Below are 20,128 nucleotides of genomic sequence, written 5' to 3' on the forward strand. Positions count from 1 at the left end.
TCTTTTCCACTTTGCGGCATAGCATGCTCTAGTGGTAGGACGCCTGGCTTCCATGATGATGTTCATGCAATCAGGGGGAAGGTTAAGGTATCCGAATTCTAGGATTTCAGGAGCCAGATCGCCAGGTTGAGCTGAGCTGGGTCCGGGTGCCTGATTTCTCCATGGTTCTGGGTTAGGAGGCATGGGGATAGATGCAATTTTTGATGTGGTACCACTGACAGTTGTAGTAGCGTGGTGTACCACGGCTGCCTGGCCCACGTCGGAGCTACCAGAATGAGTGTGAGGGAGTGCTGTTGTAGCTTCCTGACCACTAATGGAATTAGTGGGAGAGGTGGAAAGGCGTATGCAAATCTGCCTGACCAGTTCATCCATATCGCATTGCCCTTGGACAATGGGTGTGGGTATCTGGCGGCGAAGCTTGGGCATTTTTTGTTTTCGTGGGTGGCGAAGAGGTCCATCTGAGGATGCCCCCACTGTTGGAAGAATGGGTGAAGAACTTGTGGATGCAGTTCCCATTCGTGTAGTTGTTGTGTTTGTCTGCTGAGCAGATCTGCCATGGTGTTTTGTACGCCTGGAACGTGCTGTGCCAGGAGAAAGATGTTTTGGGGAATTGCCCATCTCCATATGCTCTGGGCTAAGCGGGAGAGCTGGGGAGAGTGTGTCCCCCCCTGTTTTTGTATATAATACATCGCAGTCATATTGTCTGTGCGAATGAGGACTGCTTTGCCCGAAATCTGTTTTTGGAAAGATTTTAGGGCTAGAAAGATCGCCAAGAGCTCCAGGTGGTTGATGTGGAGCGATTTTTGCTGTGGCGTCCATAGACCTTGCATGGTGAGGTGTAGGAGTTGCGCTCCCCAGCCGGAGAGCGATGCGTCCGCTGTTAGAATCACCTGAGGAACCGGGTCCAGGAACGGCCGCCCTTTGGAAAGGTTTGTGGTGTTCCACCACTGCAGAGAGTGATGTGTGCGGCCGTCCACCAACACCAGATCCGTCAGCTGACCCTGGGCCTGGTTCCACTGTTGTGCTAGGCACTCTTGAAGTGGACGCATGTGGAGTCTTGCATGGGGCACTATGAAGATGCAAGACGCCATCATTCCTATGAGCTTCATAAACACTCTTGCTGGAAGAGAGTGTTGAGGAAGGAATGTTTTGCGTAAGGCTTGAATGCTTGTGATTCTGGCTGAGTTTGGATAGGCAATACCCTTGGAGGTGTCTATAGTGGCCCCGAGATATTGCTTTGTGTGAGATGGTATGAGGTGGGACTTTTGGTAGTTCACCGTGAAGCCTAGCTGGTGGAGCAGTTGGATGGTGCTGTTTGTATGCTGCACACATTGGTCGTAGGACGCGGCTTTTATCAGCCAGTCGTCCAGGTAAGGGAAGACGTGAATGTGTTGACGTCTGAGGTGTGCTGCTACTACTGCTAGGCATTTGGTAAACACCCGCGGTGCGGTGGTGACCCCGAAGGGGAGAACCGTGAATTGGTAATGTTGCCCGTCCACCACGAACCTGAGGTATTTCCTGTGAGAGGGGTGTATTGGAATGTGAAAGTATGCGTCTTTCAGATCCAAGGTTGTGAGAAAGTCTCCCTGGCAGAGGAGTGGGAGGACTTGCTGTAGGGTGACCATGTGAAAATGGTCTGAGTGTATGTAGGCATTTAGAGGCCGGAGGTCGAGAATGGGTCTGAGGGTCCCGTCTTTCTTTGGTATTAAGAAATATAGGGAGTAGACCCCTAGATTTTGTTGATTGACGGGGACCTGCTCTATAGCGTGTTTTTGGAGGAGTGAGAGTACCTCTTGTTTGAGCAGTGTGGAATGTTCTTGAGACATTGGACGGTGCCTTGGTGGGATATTGGGTGGGGTAGATGTTAGTTCGAGACAGTACCCTGACCGAATGATTTGGGTTACCCATTTGTCCGATGTTATGGACTCCCATACGTGGATAAAGTTTTGTAGTCTGCCCCCGACCGGAGTGGAATGGTCTGGGGGGAGCGGAGGGGAGTCATTGTGCGGGGGGGGTGGCAGAACGGGTGTTGTTGGTTTTGCCCCTGCCCTTATTGTTGTTACCCCTGTAACCACCTCTCTGATTGCCCTTTGAAAAGGTATTTTGAGGAGGGGACTTGTAGGAGGTAGAGGCGTTATCGGTGGAGGAGCCTCTGCCTGTGCCACGAAAGGACGAGCGTCGAAAGGAACGTTTGGAGGCTTGTGTTTGGAGTGCCCCCATGGACTTTGCTGTGTCTGTGTCTTTCTTCATCTTTTCGAGCGCTTCGTCTACCTTTGGCCCAAAGAGTGTTTCCTGGTCAAAGGGGTGATTGAGTATGGATGCCTGGACTTCAGGCTTGAAACCTGAGATCCTGAGCCAGGCGTGGCGACGAAGCAGGACACTGGTATTTATGGCCCTAGAAGCAGTGTCGGCTGCATCGAGGGCACACTTAATGGAGGTGTTTGTAATTAGTTTACCCTCCTGTATCAGGTCATGAGCCTTGTGCTTGTATTTTTCTGGAAGGTGCTGCATAAGAGCCTCTAGTTCGTCATAGTGTGCTCTATCATATCGCGCAAGCAGTGCCTGTGTGTTTGCAATGCGCCACATGTTTGCAGCTTGGGAGGCGGTGCGTTTACCAGACGCGTCCAGAAGTTTAGATTCTTTGTCTGGCGGTGGGGCATCTCCTGAGGATTGGGAGTTAGCCCGCTTTCTAGCTGTGGAGACAACTAGGGAATCTAGGGGAGCAGGGCCCTTGATGTAAGCAGGGTCTGTGGGTGCCGCCTTATACTTCTTCTCTATTCTAGGGTTCAGTACTCTGGCTCTGACAGGGTCTTTGAACACCTCTGTAGCGTGCTTGGTGACACCCTTAAGCATGGGTAAAATGGAAGTGGATTTGTCTTGTATATCAAATGTATCCAGTAGGAAGTCTTCTTCTACTGGTTCACTGTGCATGTCCACCCCATGGTAGTGTGCTGCTCTCTGCACTAAATGGTGAAACCCTAAGGAGTCCTCTGGAGGAGACGGTCTTGATGGGTATAGGTCGTCCTGAGGTACATTGGGTATATCAGGGTTATTGTAATCCTCCCATGGATCTGGGGTCCCTGGTGGAGTGGGATCCATTGGGGCGTCCGCCGGGTAATTGTCCGGATCCCCATCATCCGGATCTGGGGATGGGGTCGGATCGTAGTGAGGTACAGGTGGCGGAGACCTGTGAGGTGGAGGTGGTGGAGGAGGTGGAGGGGGTAGGGGAGGCGGTAGTGGGGAGGGCACTCTGAGGGGAGAAGTAGCAGAGTCCGTCCTTTTGGGTGGAGGAGGAGGAGCCGGAGCATCAAGGCGTCTTTTCTTGGTAGTTAAAGTCAAAAGCCCAGTTTTAGGATCTTTGGACAAAGTCTTTTGTAAAGGGTCTGGTGTAAACAGAGCCAATGGTGTCGAGTCGTCTGTCGGCACCGGTGATTTCGGAACCGGGGGTTTCGATGGTCTGTGTGCGCCATGCTTTTTTGAGGTCTCCGGGTGTTTCGGCGTCGAATGATGTTTCGGCGCCGGAGCATCGGTGCCGACAGATTTGTGTTTGTGTTTGGTCGGCACCGAGTGTCCAGGCTTCGGCACCGGTGGTTTCGGAGTCGAGCTGGATTTTGCAGTCTTCGGTGCCGGATGCTGTTTTTCGGCACCGGGTGTCGGCTGGCTCGATCCCGAGCTGCCATGAGACTTTGGGAGCTTCGACACCGGGCCCGAAGGTGGGGTGATCGAAGTTTTGGTTTTGGTTTTGCCCAGGCCGGCAGGCGAGGGAGTAACCTGAGTCTCTTTGGTTTTCGGCGTGGGGGTAGGAGGGGGCATATTACTCACGGCCCGCTGCGCTGGTGTAATGTCCTCCACGTCGGAGTCGTCGGCCTCGGAAGCGCTGACGACGTCTTCCTCCTGCTCGGTGTGTGTTTGCCCCGAAGCTTCGGCGTCGTCTCCGAAGATGTCCGGTGGAGCTGCGGAGGATGAGTGCGCCATGGTGCGTCGAGCTCTTCGATCTCGGATGGTCTTCTTCGATCGAAAAGACTTGCAGGCGGGGCAGTCTCTAGCCTCGTGTTCCGGAGAGAGGCAAAGGTTACACACCTGATGGAGGTCGGTGTGGGGAAATTTAGACCCACATTTTGGGCACTTTTTGAACGGAGTCCTTTCCATCGGCCGGGACCGGAGTCGCGGAGGGCCCGAAGGCCGGTGTCGATGAACGGGATGGAGAAAAGTGCCGCTTCGAGAGATGAAGATGATGAAGGAACTCGAAGAATCGAGGATTTTCCGTCGAGGCTGGAACCGTAGAAGTTCGAAGCCGGAGCACGAAGTATCACATCCGAGCCCGATGGCGGAAAAAAACAATCTGAGGATGGAGCCGAAGCCCATGCGCAGTACGGACCGAAGGAGGAGTCACCAAACTCGTGACTTCCAAAGACTGTCCAAGAAGAAAAACAAACTACAAACATCCGGGCCCAACACCAGATGGCGATCTATGCTAAGTGTACAATCTGCAGCTCATATGCCTCGAACATAACATTATGTGCCTGGCTGCTGGCTGGCAATGAAGCTGGAAAAGGACTGCGAGGATCTTGAATAATGCTGGTTGCATGCTAGCTGAGACAAAGATTACCAAGCCACTGTTCTAGTACTGGGCTCAAATTCAAGATTTTGTCCCAAAAACAAACCATGAAAGGAATAAAAAGGGATCATGCATCTTCCTGGTTGGTGGTGCTTCACTCAACGGTTATGGACGCACTATTTACTGGGGCATGCAGTTAGTTATTCTGGCATTGTCAGATTCCCACAGAGATCATAAAAGGGAGTTTATTGGTGGAACCAACTGCTTTATGCAACCATGCTCTTATATCTGCAAAGTCAAAGGGTAAGAGCTGTTTAGGTCTCACCTACAGGCAGAGGTAAGGTGCCTGCAAAGGACCACTTCTGGATCATATAAAAAAATAACAGCGGGCTTTATGAGAGTTCACTAAATGGTTTTCTTGTTGCTCTCATTTGCTTGCTTCTTATTCAATGACTTTCCTTCTGCTTCTTCTGTTTTCCCTCCATTGGGAGAAGCTTATTTAGCATCATTTTAGTTGAATGACATACATCCTTCCACATTCAGGCAGCTACTCTTTTCTCCTGCGAACTGCATTCCATGTGAATGCATGCGTTTTGTTCCGCTCGGCACAATTTGTTTCCCTCTTGAGTTGCATAGTTCCCCTCAAATACCCACCCCATGTGCTCTGTTTTTCACCTTCATCCCCTCACACCTTCCATGCATCCAGGATCCCAGCTTTATTAAACAAGCATTTGCAATGCAATAGGTCTCGCATTACTGAAAGTTTGAGCTATTGGTGTTGCAAGTAATAAAGCAACGCTACTAGCTTAAACTTTCAGTAATGCATGACCTATTGCATTGCAAATGCTGGTTTAGGTTTATAGCTAGGATAATCTGTCTATCTGTCTTTATCTATTCGCATGCTTGTCTGTCTCGGACTCCAGACCTTTCTGTCTATCGCTAGCTGTCACTCTGCCTGTCTATCTTAACGTCCTTATGCCTCAGTACCTACATAGTCATCTATCTGCGTGCTCGCCTTTATCCTTCTCCCTCTCTCTGTCACACTCTCTCTCTCTCTCTCTCTCTCTCCTATGTACACACAAGCTCACATGCTGACGAGCTGTCTAACGATGACTGTCTAGCGGTACGTTTCGTTTCTATGCATCTGCCTGTCAACACCCGTGTCCTAATGTTCCAGCTAGAAATGAATATATATAGTAATAACGAAAAGAACATATGGAATTATTTTCATTGCCCGGCAATAAAGAAAAAAAATATTCAGAGAGCAATGTCGTCCCAAGGAAAGACATGCGGACTGTATATACTCCCCATACACCTATATTTAGATGAGCACATGTCCATTTGTATGTGTAAAGTCACAGTCACACAATACACTTCTTCCTTTACTCATACGTCCATAAACACACAAGTAGTGCCACACACACATTTGCATTTCCACTCTGGCACACACATACACACGTATGTCTAAACTCACGTTTATGCACACCCACGCGTGTGCCCAAACACACATATTATACGTGACGAATAGATTTGCTGTCCTATGGCTTTTTTTTTTTTTAATGGCACATGCACGCGGCTTCTTTGTTGTCTTCCCGCAGCAGACCAGGCTTAGATCCATAATTACGGATGCGGCCCTCCGTACACTTAATCCAGCAACACCTTTGTACGGCCGCTGAAAGCTTTTCATTTCGATTACACACACAACAAAGGCAGTGTGGGAGGGTCTTAATATTCGGCTCGATTATCACGCGAGAGCGCTGATAATAACGGGGGGACAAACAGTCGGCCATCGGAGCTCCTGTCCTTAAAGCCTTGACGATTCGCCTTGTCAGGGGGACTCACAAACCTCCTAGGGGTCCCCCTCAATCTCTCACCTGCTACCTCCCCCACCTGCACCCCCATCCCTCAAATAGGGCCTGTAACGCACAACCGTGTTGACGCGCTACTCTTAGCACTTAATAAATAAACAAGACAGAAAACAAATAAATAGAAATTAAATGACGAAATCACGTCCTTTCTCGCGATCTGACCGTTTATGATCAAAACATATGATAATAGAAAACAGGATCAGCCATTCACACAGGTACTGTGTGTTCGTCAGAGCCATGTCCAGACGGACGCTGGTAGAAGTCGCCAATCGTATTCCTTGACTCGCCACGCCAACGTCCCCAGGTGGCGTCCTTTCAAGAGGCGTTTTGAGTCCCATTTTCACCCATAAATGATATACATTTCTAATGTGATTTTGCCTTCCCAGATACCTGCTACTAACAACATTTTGCTTTCCACGTTATGGAAATACAAACTGACTGTCGTGCTAAAATGTTTACAGCTCCTAAGAAATATGTACATGATTTGCATACATAGGGTCCTGCATCTATTTCTTCTTGTTGATTGGATTATTCATTTGTTTATTTATTAGGAATTCCAGTTTAGATGGGATTAGTTAGTTATTTATAAGGACTTCCATCCAGTTCAGGAGTCCGCTGATGCATTTAAAATAACTCAGATGAAAGCGATCACAGTGTACATATGTGCCATTACAACGTACATGCTTTTCTATAGGCTGGCTTCAAATTCTAGTCATGAATAACGCTAAACAAATGCAATTTCAGTTCAAGGTGCCCCGTATTAAGTGACCATACACAGCTGTGGGCTTTAGTGTAAAAGCAGCATTGTATATATTTTTAATTCTAAGAATTAGGGGAGCTTTAGGCACCTTGATCGAAGCACTGGTACTTGTGTGTGAATTTAGCTAGGATTTAATGACATTTTTCCATGTCTTTTAAATTCTGCTGACATTCATTAGACAAAAATAAAAAATGGCAATCTTCTAAAAGAAAAAGAAAAAATTGCCTTAAAAAACCACTGTCACCTATAGTGAAGAACAAAGGGCATTTCATCAATGGTCCGTGATCGGCTAAAGGGGTTAAGGGTCTTGACAGTGTTTCTCTAAACACTACTTGGATAACAGGGAATGCTTTACAATAAAAGTGCATTACCCATGCACAACAAGAGGCCAGTAGCGTAACGCAAAGTGATGGGGGCCCCTGCAGAATAGGAGGGTGAGCCCCTGAGTCTACCATATTTCATTGGGTTTGGGCTGAATGTGAGTCTCCTGACGTGGACTACCTAACAGGTTGGACCCCCCCTGAAAAGTGCCACCCACCCCCCTGCGCCGCAAGTGTTGCAGGGACCTGCTTTAAGGCCCTGCTATAAGCAGCGGCCATTTCAAGTGCTCCTATGAAGAGGCTTACAGCTCTGATTATAAAATGGCATCAGTCGTGTAACAGCGCAGATATGTACATTACGCTCATGTGGTCCTTGCATTTGAAGCCCAGCATGGCCTCATAATGAAATTAAACAGCATCTCAAGTCATTGCCACAAGGCACCAAGACTGTACACCAGAGATCTCGAGTACCTCTATGCTTAGAATCACTGTATTTTGGTGTTACGAAATGTCCAGAATGACTACACAGAGACTTGTCGAACGTGACAAAGATGATAAGACGTATTAGTAGGTGGTGTATATTTACGCTATAGATATTTACAATTGAAGGCTCTGCGAGGCGTACAGCTTTGTCCAGAATCACACAAATGCTAGTTGTGTCGGAGCCAGGATTAGAACCCGGAAACAAGGAAGGCCATTAAGTAAGTCGGAACTGTACATCTCCCATTGTGGTGGTCTGCTGCGCGAGACGAGCACTGCAAGGCATGTGCTGCTGCCCCAGGGCAGGCTCGCACCTTCCAACCCAGGGGGTGGGGCAGCTGGAAGAGTGGATACAGAGGCCTTACATGGGACTGTGGACTGGGTGAGGCTTTGGTCTGCTCGATCAAGGTCTGTATGTGTCAAGAAAGTGGCTGAGAACAGCGGCACACTCCTTTAAACGTGGGGGCAGACAAGAAACTCGCCACCCCAGTTTCCTAACATGTCGTTATACATCTGCCAATCAGCTCCTCGCGAGCTGTCAGCAGCGCCCAGAGATGCACAGCAGACGGAGATGAGAGCTGTATGCAAGGCGACTGACAGGCGCGTGCATCGACACATACATGTTGCCAAATGCAGTGACATGTGCTGGGGGCTGCAGTGCAGTGCGCGCGCTACACACAAGAAAATCATGTCAGGTACACAGTGATGCACAGACACACGAAGACTAACACACAGAAACACGCACTAACACATAGACTTGTCATTCATCTTCTCCTCTCTCACACATAGACAGACACAGTCAGCCAATGACTCTATTCGACAAGTACATACACACTCTCCGGCACATACACACACACACACACACACACACAGTTGGATACATCAGCCCCTCTCGCCCTCTCTGTGTCGTACTCATGCAAACGCACACACTTCTCACACACACAGATATACAGAAGCAAATATTACACACTTTTCTCTCACACACAGACCTAAACCAATATTGCGCAAGCACACACATTCACACTTACACACAGATCAGCCTGGGTTGAAACTCGGTTTCCGCAACCCCGTTCCCGACTATACCTTACATAGTTCAGTCAAAATACGTGGGACAGAAATAGTCAGGTAATCAAAATCAACTTGTTTGACAGGCTGACTTGTATATTAGCCCGCATGTGTTCGAACTAGAATGGAACCATGTGTTTCTCAGCAAATCACCGTATTGTTGTTTGTGTCAAAACGGTGGGAGGGGAAAGAGGCAGTTCAGCTCAAAGTCTAAAGAGCAAATCAATTCTAAATAAAGGAACAAGACATCCACTACTGTCAGTGTGCACTTGAAATTGCGGTTACAGTATAGTTCTTTCTACAAATGGTACGTGATTTTCGTTATACATGAAGTGTACTAAAAAAGTCTGCACCCCCTCCAGTACTTACAGGCTCATTTTATTTTTAAACCCACATTTACTAAGGGAAGAGAGGGCGCTCCCATATGCTGGGCAATGTTAATTTGCTTGTTCAGGATTTAGTTGCTTCGCCGGGAAATGGATCCAAAAACAAAATCCCGAGAGTGGCGCGCGTGTGCGCGAGACATGTGCTTTCAATTATCGCGCCCGTGTCTGGGCACGATAACTGAAAGCACATGACGGCCGGTATTCGTAACAGACACCAATAGGCCATGGGCGGAGCAATGCGTCCGCCTTTGGCCTATTGCGTGCCATCTTTGGGAAACACACGCACTCAAAGGCCAATCGCAGAAGCCAAAAGGAAAAGCACACGCATGAGCATGTGCGATTCCAGGCTCTGTTTTAATACCCCCTACAAAAGGGCTCTCGCCTGCACGAGCAGTTCTGCACACTGCAACGCTAGAGCGCAAGCCCTAAAAAATAATGTATTTTCTCACCCCACCCCCCAATGGACCTTGAGTTCATCTGTTGCTTTTCCCACCTATTTCCCTGTTGCTTCCCCAACTGTCTCCTCTATTGCTCTCCCACCACTCCCAGTCCTTAAAACTGAATAGTTTTTTGGAAGGCCCAACAGCTTTCATCTGCAGCTGGATTACTCGGTGTAGGAAAACCAAAAAAAAATAACACTTTCGAACAGGTAAAAAAAAATCATTGCAAGAGAAGGGATTATTACAGATGTATAAAGTGGCAGCGTCGTCAGGGGTAGAAACCAGGTCCTAAGGTAAGTGGAATAATGGCGCTATGGCATTTCTTCCTAACTTCAATTCTGGATTGGTTGCATTCTGCTACAACAAATAGGTAAACTGGAGGCACTGAACTAGGTAGGCTTTGTTTTACAGGCCATATATTGATACAGCTCAACAGTGGTTTTAGCATTTACTGCAGAGATACCAACACAAATGACTCAGTCCTTCATTCAAAAAGGCAAATACAATTTGTCCTATTAAGTAATACTTATACATTTACATTTTGGGGACAAATCAATACGTGGCGCTTGCTATATAAAGATCATGGTCAATACTAATGTTAAAAATAATATCCTACAGTCTTGCGTGAAACAATGTGCTCATGACCACATTTACCGCAGACTTGAAAACTGTGGAAATCGTCGTGTTTTAGGTTACAAAAAAGAAACGCATCGTAGTACATATAGACCACATGTTACACATTCTTGCTTCATGAACTTTAAAAAAATGTATCACAACTTGTCAGAAATCACTCAAAAAAAAATAAAAATCTGGAAATCTGGTTTCCATGTAAAGGCCAATTCAGAGCTAAAACCAGCACGATCAGACACTGCAAAGAGATGGTGCCAAATATTTAACACATTTCACCCCCGTCAAACTTGTTTTTAATCCACTAGAACATTCCTGTTTTCCTTATCTAATCAATGTGGAGTGCCAGGTACTTCAGTACAAAGTCTGCTTATCTTGAACAATCAACTTAATAGGTTTGTATTTCAATTAGTTTCATCATGTGCACATTCCAGTGTATTATAAGTGAAACAAAGGATAGCTTAGTTGTAAGTTTATAGATTTCTCTGGCCAGGTAAATTCACAGCGCCTGACCTGCTTCACAAAAGCTTCCGAACATTATAAGTCTGTCCAGTGAACAAATGTGAAGAGACACATTGAGGTTTGTTTACTTGTTTTTTTCACTACTTATAAACCATATATGCCACGTGACAGTATAGCTTTAAGTTGCATAACAAAGCCAGAGACAACTGTAAACAAGCATTGGCACAGCCAATAGGTCTCGCCTTTGGGACGTTATAAGTGGTTAGCCATGTTCCCCCAGCTAAGTGCAGCAGTAAAATTGTTGTGAATCAAAGACTTGGGTAAGACAAAAACTAAAGCGGTTGTGATTAAATGTTCCTGTTCCAAGGTCGGAGATTTGTCTACTAGCAGTTTATGCTGCATGTTCTATTACAGAGGATTAATAGTCCTGCTGCAAAGAACGTCGCTCTAACATGCAAATCGCAAAACTGTTTGAGGATCGCTGACAGTTGCTGGATACTAGGTTAGTGCCCCTCCATTTCTAGTGCTGTGCTGCAGTTTCAGCTTAGATGTTAGTTTCTCTTCGCTCAAATGGGTGTCATTTATAATATTTATGTGTTTCCCTCATCTTTATTGCTTGATTTTACTCAGGAGAAAGTGTCACTCATAGTCATTTAAATGTCACTCAATTACACTGACATTTTCAAAATCTCACACATAGCAATCTGAAACCTTGGCAGCAATGCCTGTGCCGTGAAGTGATTCAAATGTGAGTGAGTGCTAAATCCGAAGGAGAATGAGTGCTAAATCCGTGTACGCTCACTTGACCCATTCATTAAACCACAAATCGAAAGGACTAGTTCACACAAAACACCGAATCACCGCTGTGCATACTTCGACCTCTGGGTAATCCCGGTAACATTAAGGACCAATCGCACAGCGTATATGTGATACAGAAAGATCTCAAGGCGCCTCCAAAACGAGTCATTGCTGTCTTGATCAGTGCTGTCCAGTGTGTGGAGATGGCTTTCGCACGACGGGAGCAAGTCACGGCAACCCACTGTTTGAACTGTGGCTAGTCAGCAAAAAGGTATTGTAACTGATGCCTGGTTCAGCCACCCCCCCCCCCCCCTTTTTTTGCAGGGCGAGGGGGACCATGCCGTGAGTCGAGTAAAAAGTCGCAATGGTTACAATATAAAATGAAGAAAAAAAATCAACACATTAGCCAGACGATAAATAAACACAGTACAATTCCAGAACTTCGAGGGGCAAAACCTACAAATAGTAAAGCCCACATAGTCGTGAGATAAATGCATGTTGTTTTTAAACACTAACAAATTAGCTCAACACATAGTGTGAGTGTTCTACGGGTGCAAATACAAGAGGTAAAGTGTTTGCAAGAAATAGGCGGGATTTGTTTTCACGAGTTCGAAAAATTGTGTCGGAATAGGCGCGTTTTCGGTAAACAGTTCAACTCTTATCTGTAGGGCTTTAAGCTAGTTGACTGCCAGCTTACTGTATGGTATGGTATGTTATGTTATAAAGTTTTTGTATAGCGCCTATCACCGCCGGTCTCTAAGCGCTTAAACAGAAAGAACATAACATACTGTCACCCCGAAACCCTCTGCCATCTCTGATTAGGCCGGAAGTATTGCCTTTTTAAATAGGTACGTCTTCAGTTTCTTCCTGAAGGAAAATAGCTGTGAATCTTCCTTCAGACTGGCCAGTAGTTCATTCCAAAGTTGCGGAAGAATCACCGAAAAGGCTCTAGCTCCTTTAGTTTTTAGTTTAAATCTGGGTTGAGTCAGATTGGAGGCCTGACCTGAGCGCAAAGTTCTGCCGGGAACATACCTCTTCAGGCGCTGCTTAATGTACTCTGGGGCTTTACCAAAGAGTGCCTTATGGGCCACACAGACACATTTGAACTGAACCCTTAACATCACAGGCAGCCAGTGCAGCTTCCAAAGGAGTGGGGTTGCATGTGAGTTTCTCGGCAGAGAAAAAAATCAGTCTAGCTGCGTCGTTCTGCACGACCTGCAGCTTCCTCAGCAACTTCTGTGGCAAACCAAGATACAGAGCGTTGCCATAATCTAGCCTCGAGATGACTGTAGCAGAGACGATGGTTTGTAGGGTGGAGGATGAAAGAATAGGGGTCAGCTTGCGTAATTGCCTCAACACACCCGTGCAAGAGCCTACCACAGCCGAAACTTGAGGGGCCATGGTAAGATCTGCATCGATCTTTAGACCTAGACTTTTTACCACCGTACCTGGAGTAGGAGTTTTTCCTAATTCTGGGGCCCAGTACAGATCACCCCAAGGATTAGCCTGGTTGGTGAGCACCAGTACCTCCGTTTTCTCAGCATTCACCTTCAAGAGGTTATTGGTCATCCAATTGACCGTGAATCTGAGCAAGTTCCTCACTGATTCCTGAGCCTCTGTTTCTTCCAGCTGCACCAGCAGCTGAGTGTCATCTGCGTAATTAAAGATTTCACAATTCCTACGCATGAGCTCCATCAGTGGTTGTAGGTAGTTGTTTAAAGTAAGGGGGAGAGTGCGGACCCCTGAGGCACACCCCATGTCACCTCACTAATCCCTGACAGCTGGTCCCCCATCTGAACCCTCTGAGTGCGTCGTGACAGGAAGGATTCTAGCCACTTGAACGCCTGTCCTGTTATCCCAAGCTTAGCGATACGGTCCAGCAAGATGGTATGGCTGACCGTATCAAATGCCGCCGACAGGTCTAATAGAATCAGGGCGCATGGCTGTTTGTCTGCCCTGACTCTCAGCTCATCGGTGACCGTAGCCATAACTAGTTCTGTACTATGCTGTGGCCGGAAACCAGCCTGCCTGGCATGGAGTAGATGGTGTTCCTCCAGATAGCTGGCTAAGGTGTTCAGGACGTGTTTTTCTAAGATCTTGCTCAGGAGTGGCAGCTGGGAAATAGGCCTATAGTTTTTCAGTACCTTAACATCGGCTCCCGCTTTCTTGAGGAGTGGGGAGACTCAAGCTTCCTTCAGCTGGGCTGGAAGGTAGCCCACTTCTAGTGAGGCATTCAGTAAGCTCAGCAACTGAGGCTGAATACCAGGCAAGGCCAATTTAAGAATTTTCGGGGGGCAGGGATCTGTGCTAGAGCCTGATTTGACATGGCCGACAAGCTCCGCCAGTCGCTTTTCATCGATATATGGGAAGCTGTTCATGGTCTCAGTTTGCAGCTGACTATCTGGGCAGGATGGCAAAGGCAGTCCAGCTGGGATCGTAGTAATATCCATCAAGATGTCCTGTACCTTCTGAAGAAAGAAGCCTTGAAAGGTATCGCAATCGGGTTGATCACCCGCAAGACTTTTCTCACCCAGCTGCGTAAGTACCCTTAAAATCACAAAGGTCTCCCTTTGTTTGTTTGTAGCCTCCCTAATTCTGTTCTCATAAAAGGCGGATTTCCTCGCCAGGATGTCCATCTTATAACTAGCAAGAAGTGATTTAAAGATTAGTGACTCTGCTGGACAGTAATTGAGTCTCCACCTTCTCTCCGCCTTGCGGAGGGCTTGCTTCTTTTCCTTGAGTGAGGCGTCAAACCATGGGGCTCCCTTTCCTTTTGTTCTGTACCACAAGGCTCATCACAATATTTAGTTTCCACGAATGACTCACGCCCGTTTATCCTGTTATTTGAAGAACTGCGCCCAGAGTAAGCAGAAAACGTCTACAAAACTTTATTTTAATTCAGGCTGTTGTTTCACTCAAGCTCCTGGTAAAAATGGCAGTGCTGCGCCAGCGTTAATAAGAAAATGATGCAGACAAGGACACGTCCACTATTTCCAAATTATTAGACCGTCGTGGAAATGCAGGAAACTTGCATGTGTGCGTATTTTGTGTGTTCAAAAAAAGGTAATATGTTAACAGAAACAAACTGAGCAGAAAGGTACTGTGGGTCGGGAGCACATTTTGGAATTTCGATGAGACAATGTAGAGCCCTGGAAATAAGCCCGGGAGTGGTGTTTGTGCACGCTTGTGCACGGCGCTGAACGCGAAAAACAGATGGCACACTGCGCGCCACTGAGCGTAACAGCAAGCCGTAGGCGGCTACAATTCCTGGCAAAGGTGGGACATGCACCCACCTTTGCCCAATTGCGAGCTGCCTTCGAACGCAAAGACCAATAGGAAGAAAACCTAAAAAAAAAAAAAAAAACATGCACGAGCGTGTGAAAAGTCTAAGGCGATTCCAAGAGGTCGTTTTCCTAGAGCAGGGCATGCGCGCTGCCCTAGGCTCGACCTAAAAACACATACAGGAAAACGAGAGACTGAAAAACTGCGTGTATCATGCTTTCAATACAGATGCTCATTTTTTCATATCTGGTTGAAATCATAGACCTAAAACGCTTGTTATTCCAAAGCTGTACCTGTGCAATATATGAATGTTAAGCTCTCCCTTCTGTGGAGACCCCCTGGAACAGAGTTCGGCAGGGGTGAACAAGATGCAAGTTTCCATGAAACAATAATGTGGCAGAGTGTAAATAAGTAGCGATTGGTCTTTCATAGGCTATAAGCATCTGGCAGATGTGTATGCTGATTGCCGGATAGTAGGGAGCCTATTAATTTAGATTTATGCTTATAAGATTTCAGGATTTCAGACCTATTAGCTCACGAGACCGTAGCAGTCAAGCTTCTGTGGCAGCCTCATGGAAAATTAAGATAAAGAATAACTGTAGAAAATTTGCTTTTTCTGCATGGTCAACCCAGATTCTTCACCATATTTCTGCTATCTTTGGGACTCTCAGCATGTTATCACAGCTAAAAAGTAGTAAAGGTCCTTTGCTTCCCCTCTAAAACATGTGCTAAATGCTGAAACTCATTTGGCCTGTTTAACTTCACTATACGTCAACTGTAAATGGAGCCTAAAGTTGCCTTCGGTTTAGAAAATTAAATGCCATATTTGGGTGGCAGCGTTTGTTTACACCACCCACCTATGTAACAAAAATATATGCCTGCCAGGAGCACCACTGTGCTTAAATCCACTGCAGTGACACTTCGGTAAAACACTCATTGCCATGTAGAAAAGGCCTATTTATATATTCAGCAACCACCCCTAACTAGTGCCTTGAAAGCACACACGGCAGGGTGCTACTATATCAAAATAGGCAACACTATATATTGACATTCATTAGGAAAAGGGCTAGAAAAATGCATCAATGTCATTTCCTACTTAGTTTTAGAAATCTGGCTTAATTGTGAAAACAGATAGTTGATAACATAAGTAGAAAAGTAACTTTGCCTGAGCCAGAACTGGCTTACAACCAGTTCTGCTACGGATCACACTCTCAGCGCTAAAATACACACTGTTGGCTGGATGAGTTAAACGGATTGCTTCTGAGCCTAGAAAAGGTCAATAGGTATTGATTGCTGACCACTTAAACAGGGATTGGATATCTGGGAGTGGACAGGAACAGTTGGCAGAACAAAAAACTGCTTTAGTACTATCACTTTGGACTTGGAGGTGCCAAGAAGGTATTTTCCTAGTCATCCACAGGTTTCTCCTAAACAGTCAAGCTCCAGTCACAGTATGAGGATAAGTTGATTTTCACCCTGTCAGTTGGAGTGAGTTGCAAAGACACTGAAAGCCTGGTAGAAGCTGGGTCCTGCCATGTTAAAACAAGGAGCCCTCTGTAATTTTATTGTAACACAAAAAGAAGGTGCTGCAAAAGGCAGAGGGGGAATACAAAAAAAGAAATGGTTAGGATCAGGTAGCAGAATTCACCAATCCCTAGATTGAACAATACCTCCTCAGACCATTCCTGAACCTGGTAAGACTCCATTTGAAGAAGGCCCAGCCGGCATAAAAGAACTAGTCCCTGCAGGAGACCTGCCTGGAGAAAGATATGGTGCCCAAAAGCCTGTCTCAAAGAAACTAGGGGCTTCAGAACAGACCAGAAGAAAGCTTTCCAGCAGTTCGAGACTAAATCTGAAGAAAACCACTAAACCAAGAGAATTCACTTAAGAGTATCCGACCTCCGCTCCATCACGGTTGTCCTGAAATTGCATGTACACCCGAGTCCACCGCAAACTGTTGTTTTTCCTGTAGTGCTTGAATTTATCTGGCACTTTTTTCCATGCAACTTTTAAAATTCATATCTCTACTTTGACTTCCCTGATTTTGATGATACTGGTGTCCTCATACTCATTAAATTGTTTTGGGAATTGTATTCTTTCGAGTTCATTACTTTAAAACGGTTAGTACTGCTTCAACTTAGCACACACTTCTCTGGGCATTGCCTAAAAATAATGCAATAGCTACAATGGGTTAAGCAGCGATTCTCTCCCAAGATGTATTTTAGGCAAACCAGAGTGGATGTATTGAGTTGGTAAGGGTATCCCCTTCCAAATTAACAACCCCTTTTCTGACAATTACCTTTGAGAAGTTCTTGATCCCATGGAGGAATTAACCATAGCTTTACTGGCTAGAAAGGGTAAGAATATAAGCATGCACAAACATTCATGCTGGTAACCAGGCCTCTGGAGGAAGTCAGACTTTCTTTCAATGCGAGAACCTAAATTGGTAACAGCTTCAGTCATTTCATCGTCATGAAGGTGGATGTATTAACAGTATATTGAGGAAAGGTTATGTTGAGCCCTGTCCTACCTGGAACTGGGTAAGCCTCAGTGAATTGTTCTATGACCTATCTCCTTGCCAAATACCTTTTATGTGGACTGTACTCTGCTGTAGCTTTGGTTCGAGGTAGGATATTTATGAAGGCCTACCACCTTGTGAAATGAAATGTCCCGGTGAGGGATAACTGACCTGTTAATAGAATTTTTTTTAAAACATACTGTTCATCTGGTATACTAGATCTGTGTAAGAATGCCTCTTTACCATAAAATTATGCTTTTCACAAATGTTTAGTGTTTCTAGCAAACTCGGACAATCGAAATAGTAAAATTAAGCTTTCTTAGCAAGGATCTAAAAACTGACTGTGTAGACTATACACTACGAATCAGATCAGTAAGGCGACTCAAAAAAGTATATAGCATTTATGGGAAAGAATTACCCAACAAAAACTGAGGAAGGACTGGACTTACTTTCCATCTGCATAATCTGCATCAGCTCCTCCCCACCAGACATCTGAATCATCTTCCTCTGCATCGGCTGAGTCCAAATTGTCACTTTCGTCAGCTACTGGACAGCAGACAAATTCCACACCACGAAACTTGTCGATTCCACAGGGTAGGAGCATGCCATAGTCATGAAGATTGGTGCTCTTTTCACTGCACGACTGGAATAAAAGCAGCACATCACAATTCCAGCAATTACCCTGAACAAAGCCAGGATTCTAACCTTTCAATTGAGAGCTTCATTAAAGATAGGGCTCACACCCACTTTTCAATCTTGAAATATTGCAACACAGTAGTTCTGGATATAAGCAAAATGGATACTAGTGAACATATAAAGTTATTACCCAAATTAAGCCTACAATTGCATAAATATGTTTAAGAACTGGACTGCTCGTTTTTTGTTCATACCATATTGTACAAAGCTGACTTTGTTTAAAATGTAAATGGTTCATCTGTCTCTAGATCTCAACTTGTTGGAAAATGTTGCGACGCACCAGTTATTTTCGGGTGCAAAACACAAGAGAGTAATAATTTTCACCTTCAGGATGGATAACACCCGACTAAACGAGGTCTTAGCGAGGGATCTTCTTTTGCTACAGTTTAGATGAACAAGATCACATTTCATTCTGACAGTTTGGATCCAGTGTCACACAAAGCAGTTTGTTTTTCTGAGAGTGGAACCCATGGAACTGAATCAAAGCAATACAACAAGACAACATTTCTTTTAGAATCTTTACATTTATGTATTCGTTTTCTTTTTTTTAATATAATGCATGCGATTTTCATGTTTCACTTCTTATCCTATACATAACAAAATGGTGTAATAATCACTTGCTAAACAACTTGAGGTAAATTTTGCTTCTTATGTCAAAACAGGGCATACTGTCAATATAGCAATCGAAGTACATCTTTGTTCAGGTGTAGAGCACTTAAGGTCTTGCTACAACATAACCATAAGGGTCCCTCCTGTTGTCCCTAACATTACAATGCCCAGGGGCTCATAGCATATCTGAGCAAGGGTTGTGAGGAGAGGAGTCACCAGCTTTGATAAACAAACATGGAACCTAGAACACATTTTGTGGTCTGGTTTGCTCAAGATTTACAAGTTATTTACCTTCGGTAATGCTCTTTCTGGTGGATACTCGACCCAACTGAAGATTCCTCACATTTACCCAGGCGCCAGACTGGCTCAAGAAACATTTTCATAGCAGTGTTTCTGAGCACCACTAGCAGGCCTTGTGTGATTCCATGTGGTCTTTGTTCCATGATGTAGCTGAGCCACATATACGTGCCACCCCTGAACTCCAGTGTCAGTTTCTTGCATGATTTGTTTTTTTCTGCACCCTTAGATGCAGAACACACCACCAGTGGTGGTACCAGTGTGCAGATCTCTAATTTTGGATCATTTTAGATGGTAAAGAGACTATTCCACAGAAATGGAGAGGTGGGAGAGCAGTTCCTTACAACCAGATTCTCATCTTTAGAATAGATACCAAAGAAGCACCTCCTAAAGGTGGCGGCTCTATGAAGTGGTCTCAAACTAAAATGTCTTGCAGAACCAAGCAGGCAAAGCTTTCTTCCAGCCAGACTTGCCTTTCATGGCAGTAGGGCTTGGTGAGCGAGTGCACAGAGCCCCCACGTCATCGCTTGGCAGATGTTAAAGACCTGGCACCTTGCTTGTCAATTAAGTGGTAGCAACCTTAGCCCTGGTGGAATAGGCTTGCAGTCCTTCTGATAGCTGTTTGGTTAGTGTGTAGCAGATTTTAATGAAGAGGACAATAGCCCACGACAGAGTCCTTTTTTGCGCAGCCTCCCTTTCTTCATCATGAAGAACCCCAACAAAAAGCTGATCGTCCACTAAATGGTTCATGGTACAATTAATGTAAAGACGTAAAGCTCTTTTGGGCTCCAAAAAAAGCTGATCGTCCACCAAATGGTCCATGGTAGAATTAATGTAAAAACATAAAACTCTTTTGGGGTCCAACCATTGGAGCATCTCCCTCTATATTCTGAGAGGTGAAGCAGGGCAAAGAACTTTGGAAGAGTGATGCATTGGAGCGGAAGAGAGTCATGATTTCCTGA

At 45.6% G+C, this 20,128-nt stretch overlaps 1 protein-coding gene across 4 annotated transcripts in view; it reads right to left on the reverse strand.

Annotated features, from left to right (window-relative positions):
* The window catches only part of APP (amyloid beta precursor protein), a 522,694-nt gene that overhangs the window by 197,397 nt on the left and 305,169 nt on the right, over positions 1-20,128 (reverse strand). For all 4 annotated transcript variants that reach the window (XM_085623075.1, XM_085623077.1, XM_085623076.1 and 1 more), the window contains exon 5: positions 18,014-18,207. In XM_085623075.1, the coding sequence (XP_085479201.1) occupies positions 18,014-18,207 (194 nt within the window). The remainder of the gene's footprint in view (positions 1-18,013; positions 18,208-20,128) is intronic.

The sequence above is a fragment of the Triturus cristatus genome, chromosome 8, assembly GCF_964204655.1.
Source record: "Triturus cristatus chromosome 8, aTriCri1.1, whole genome shotgun sequence".
NCBI lineage: Eukaryota > Metazoa > Chordata > Amphibia > Caudata > Salamandridae > Triturus > Triturus cristatus.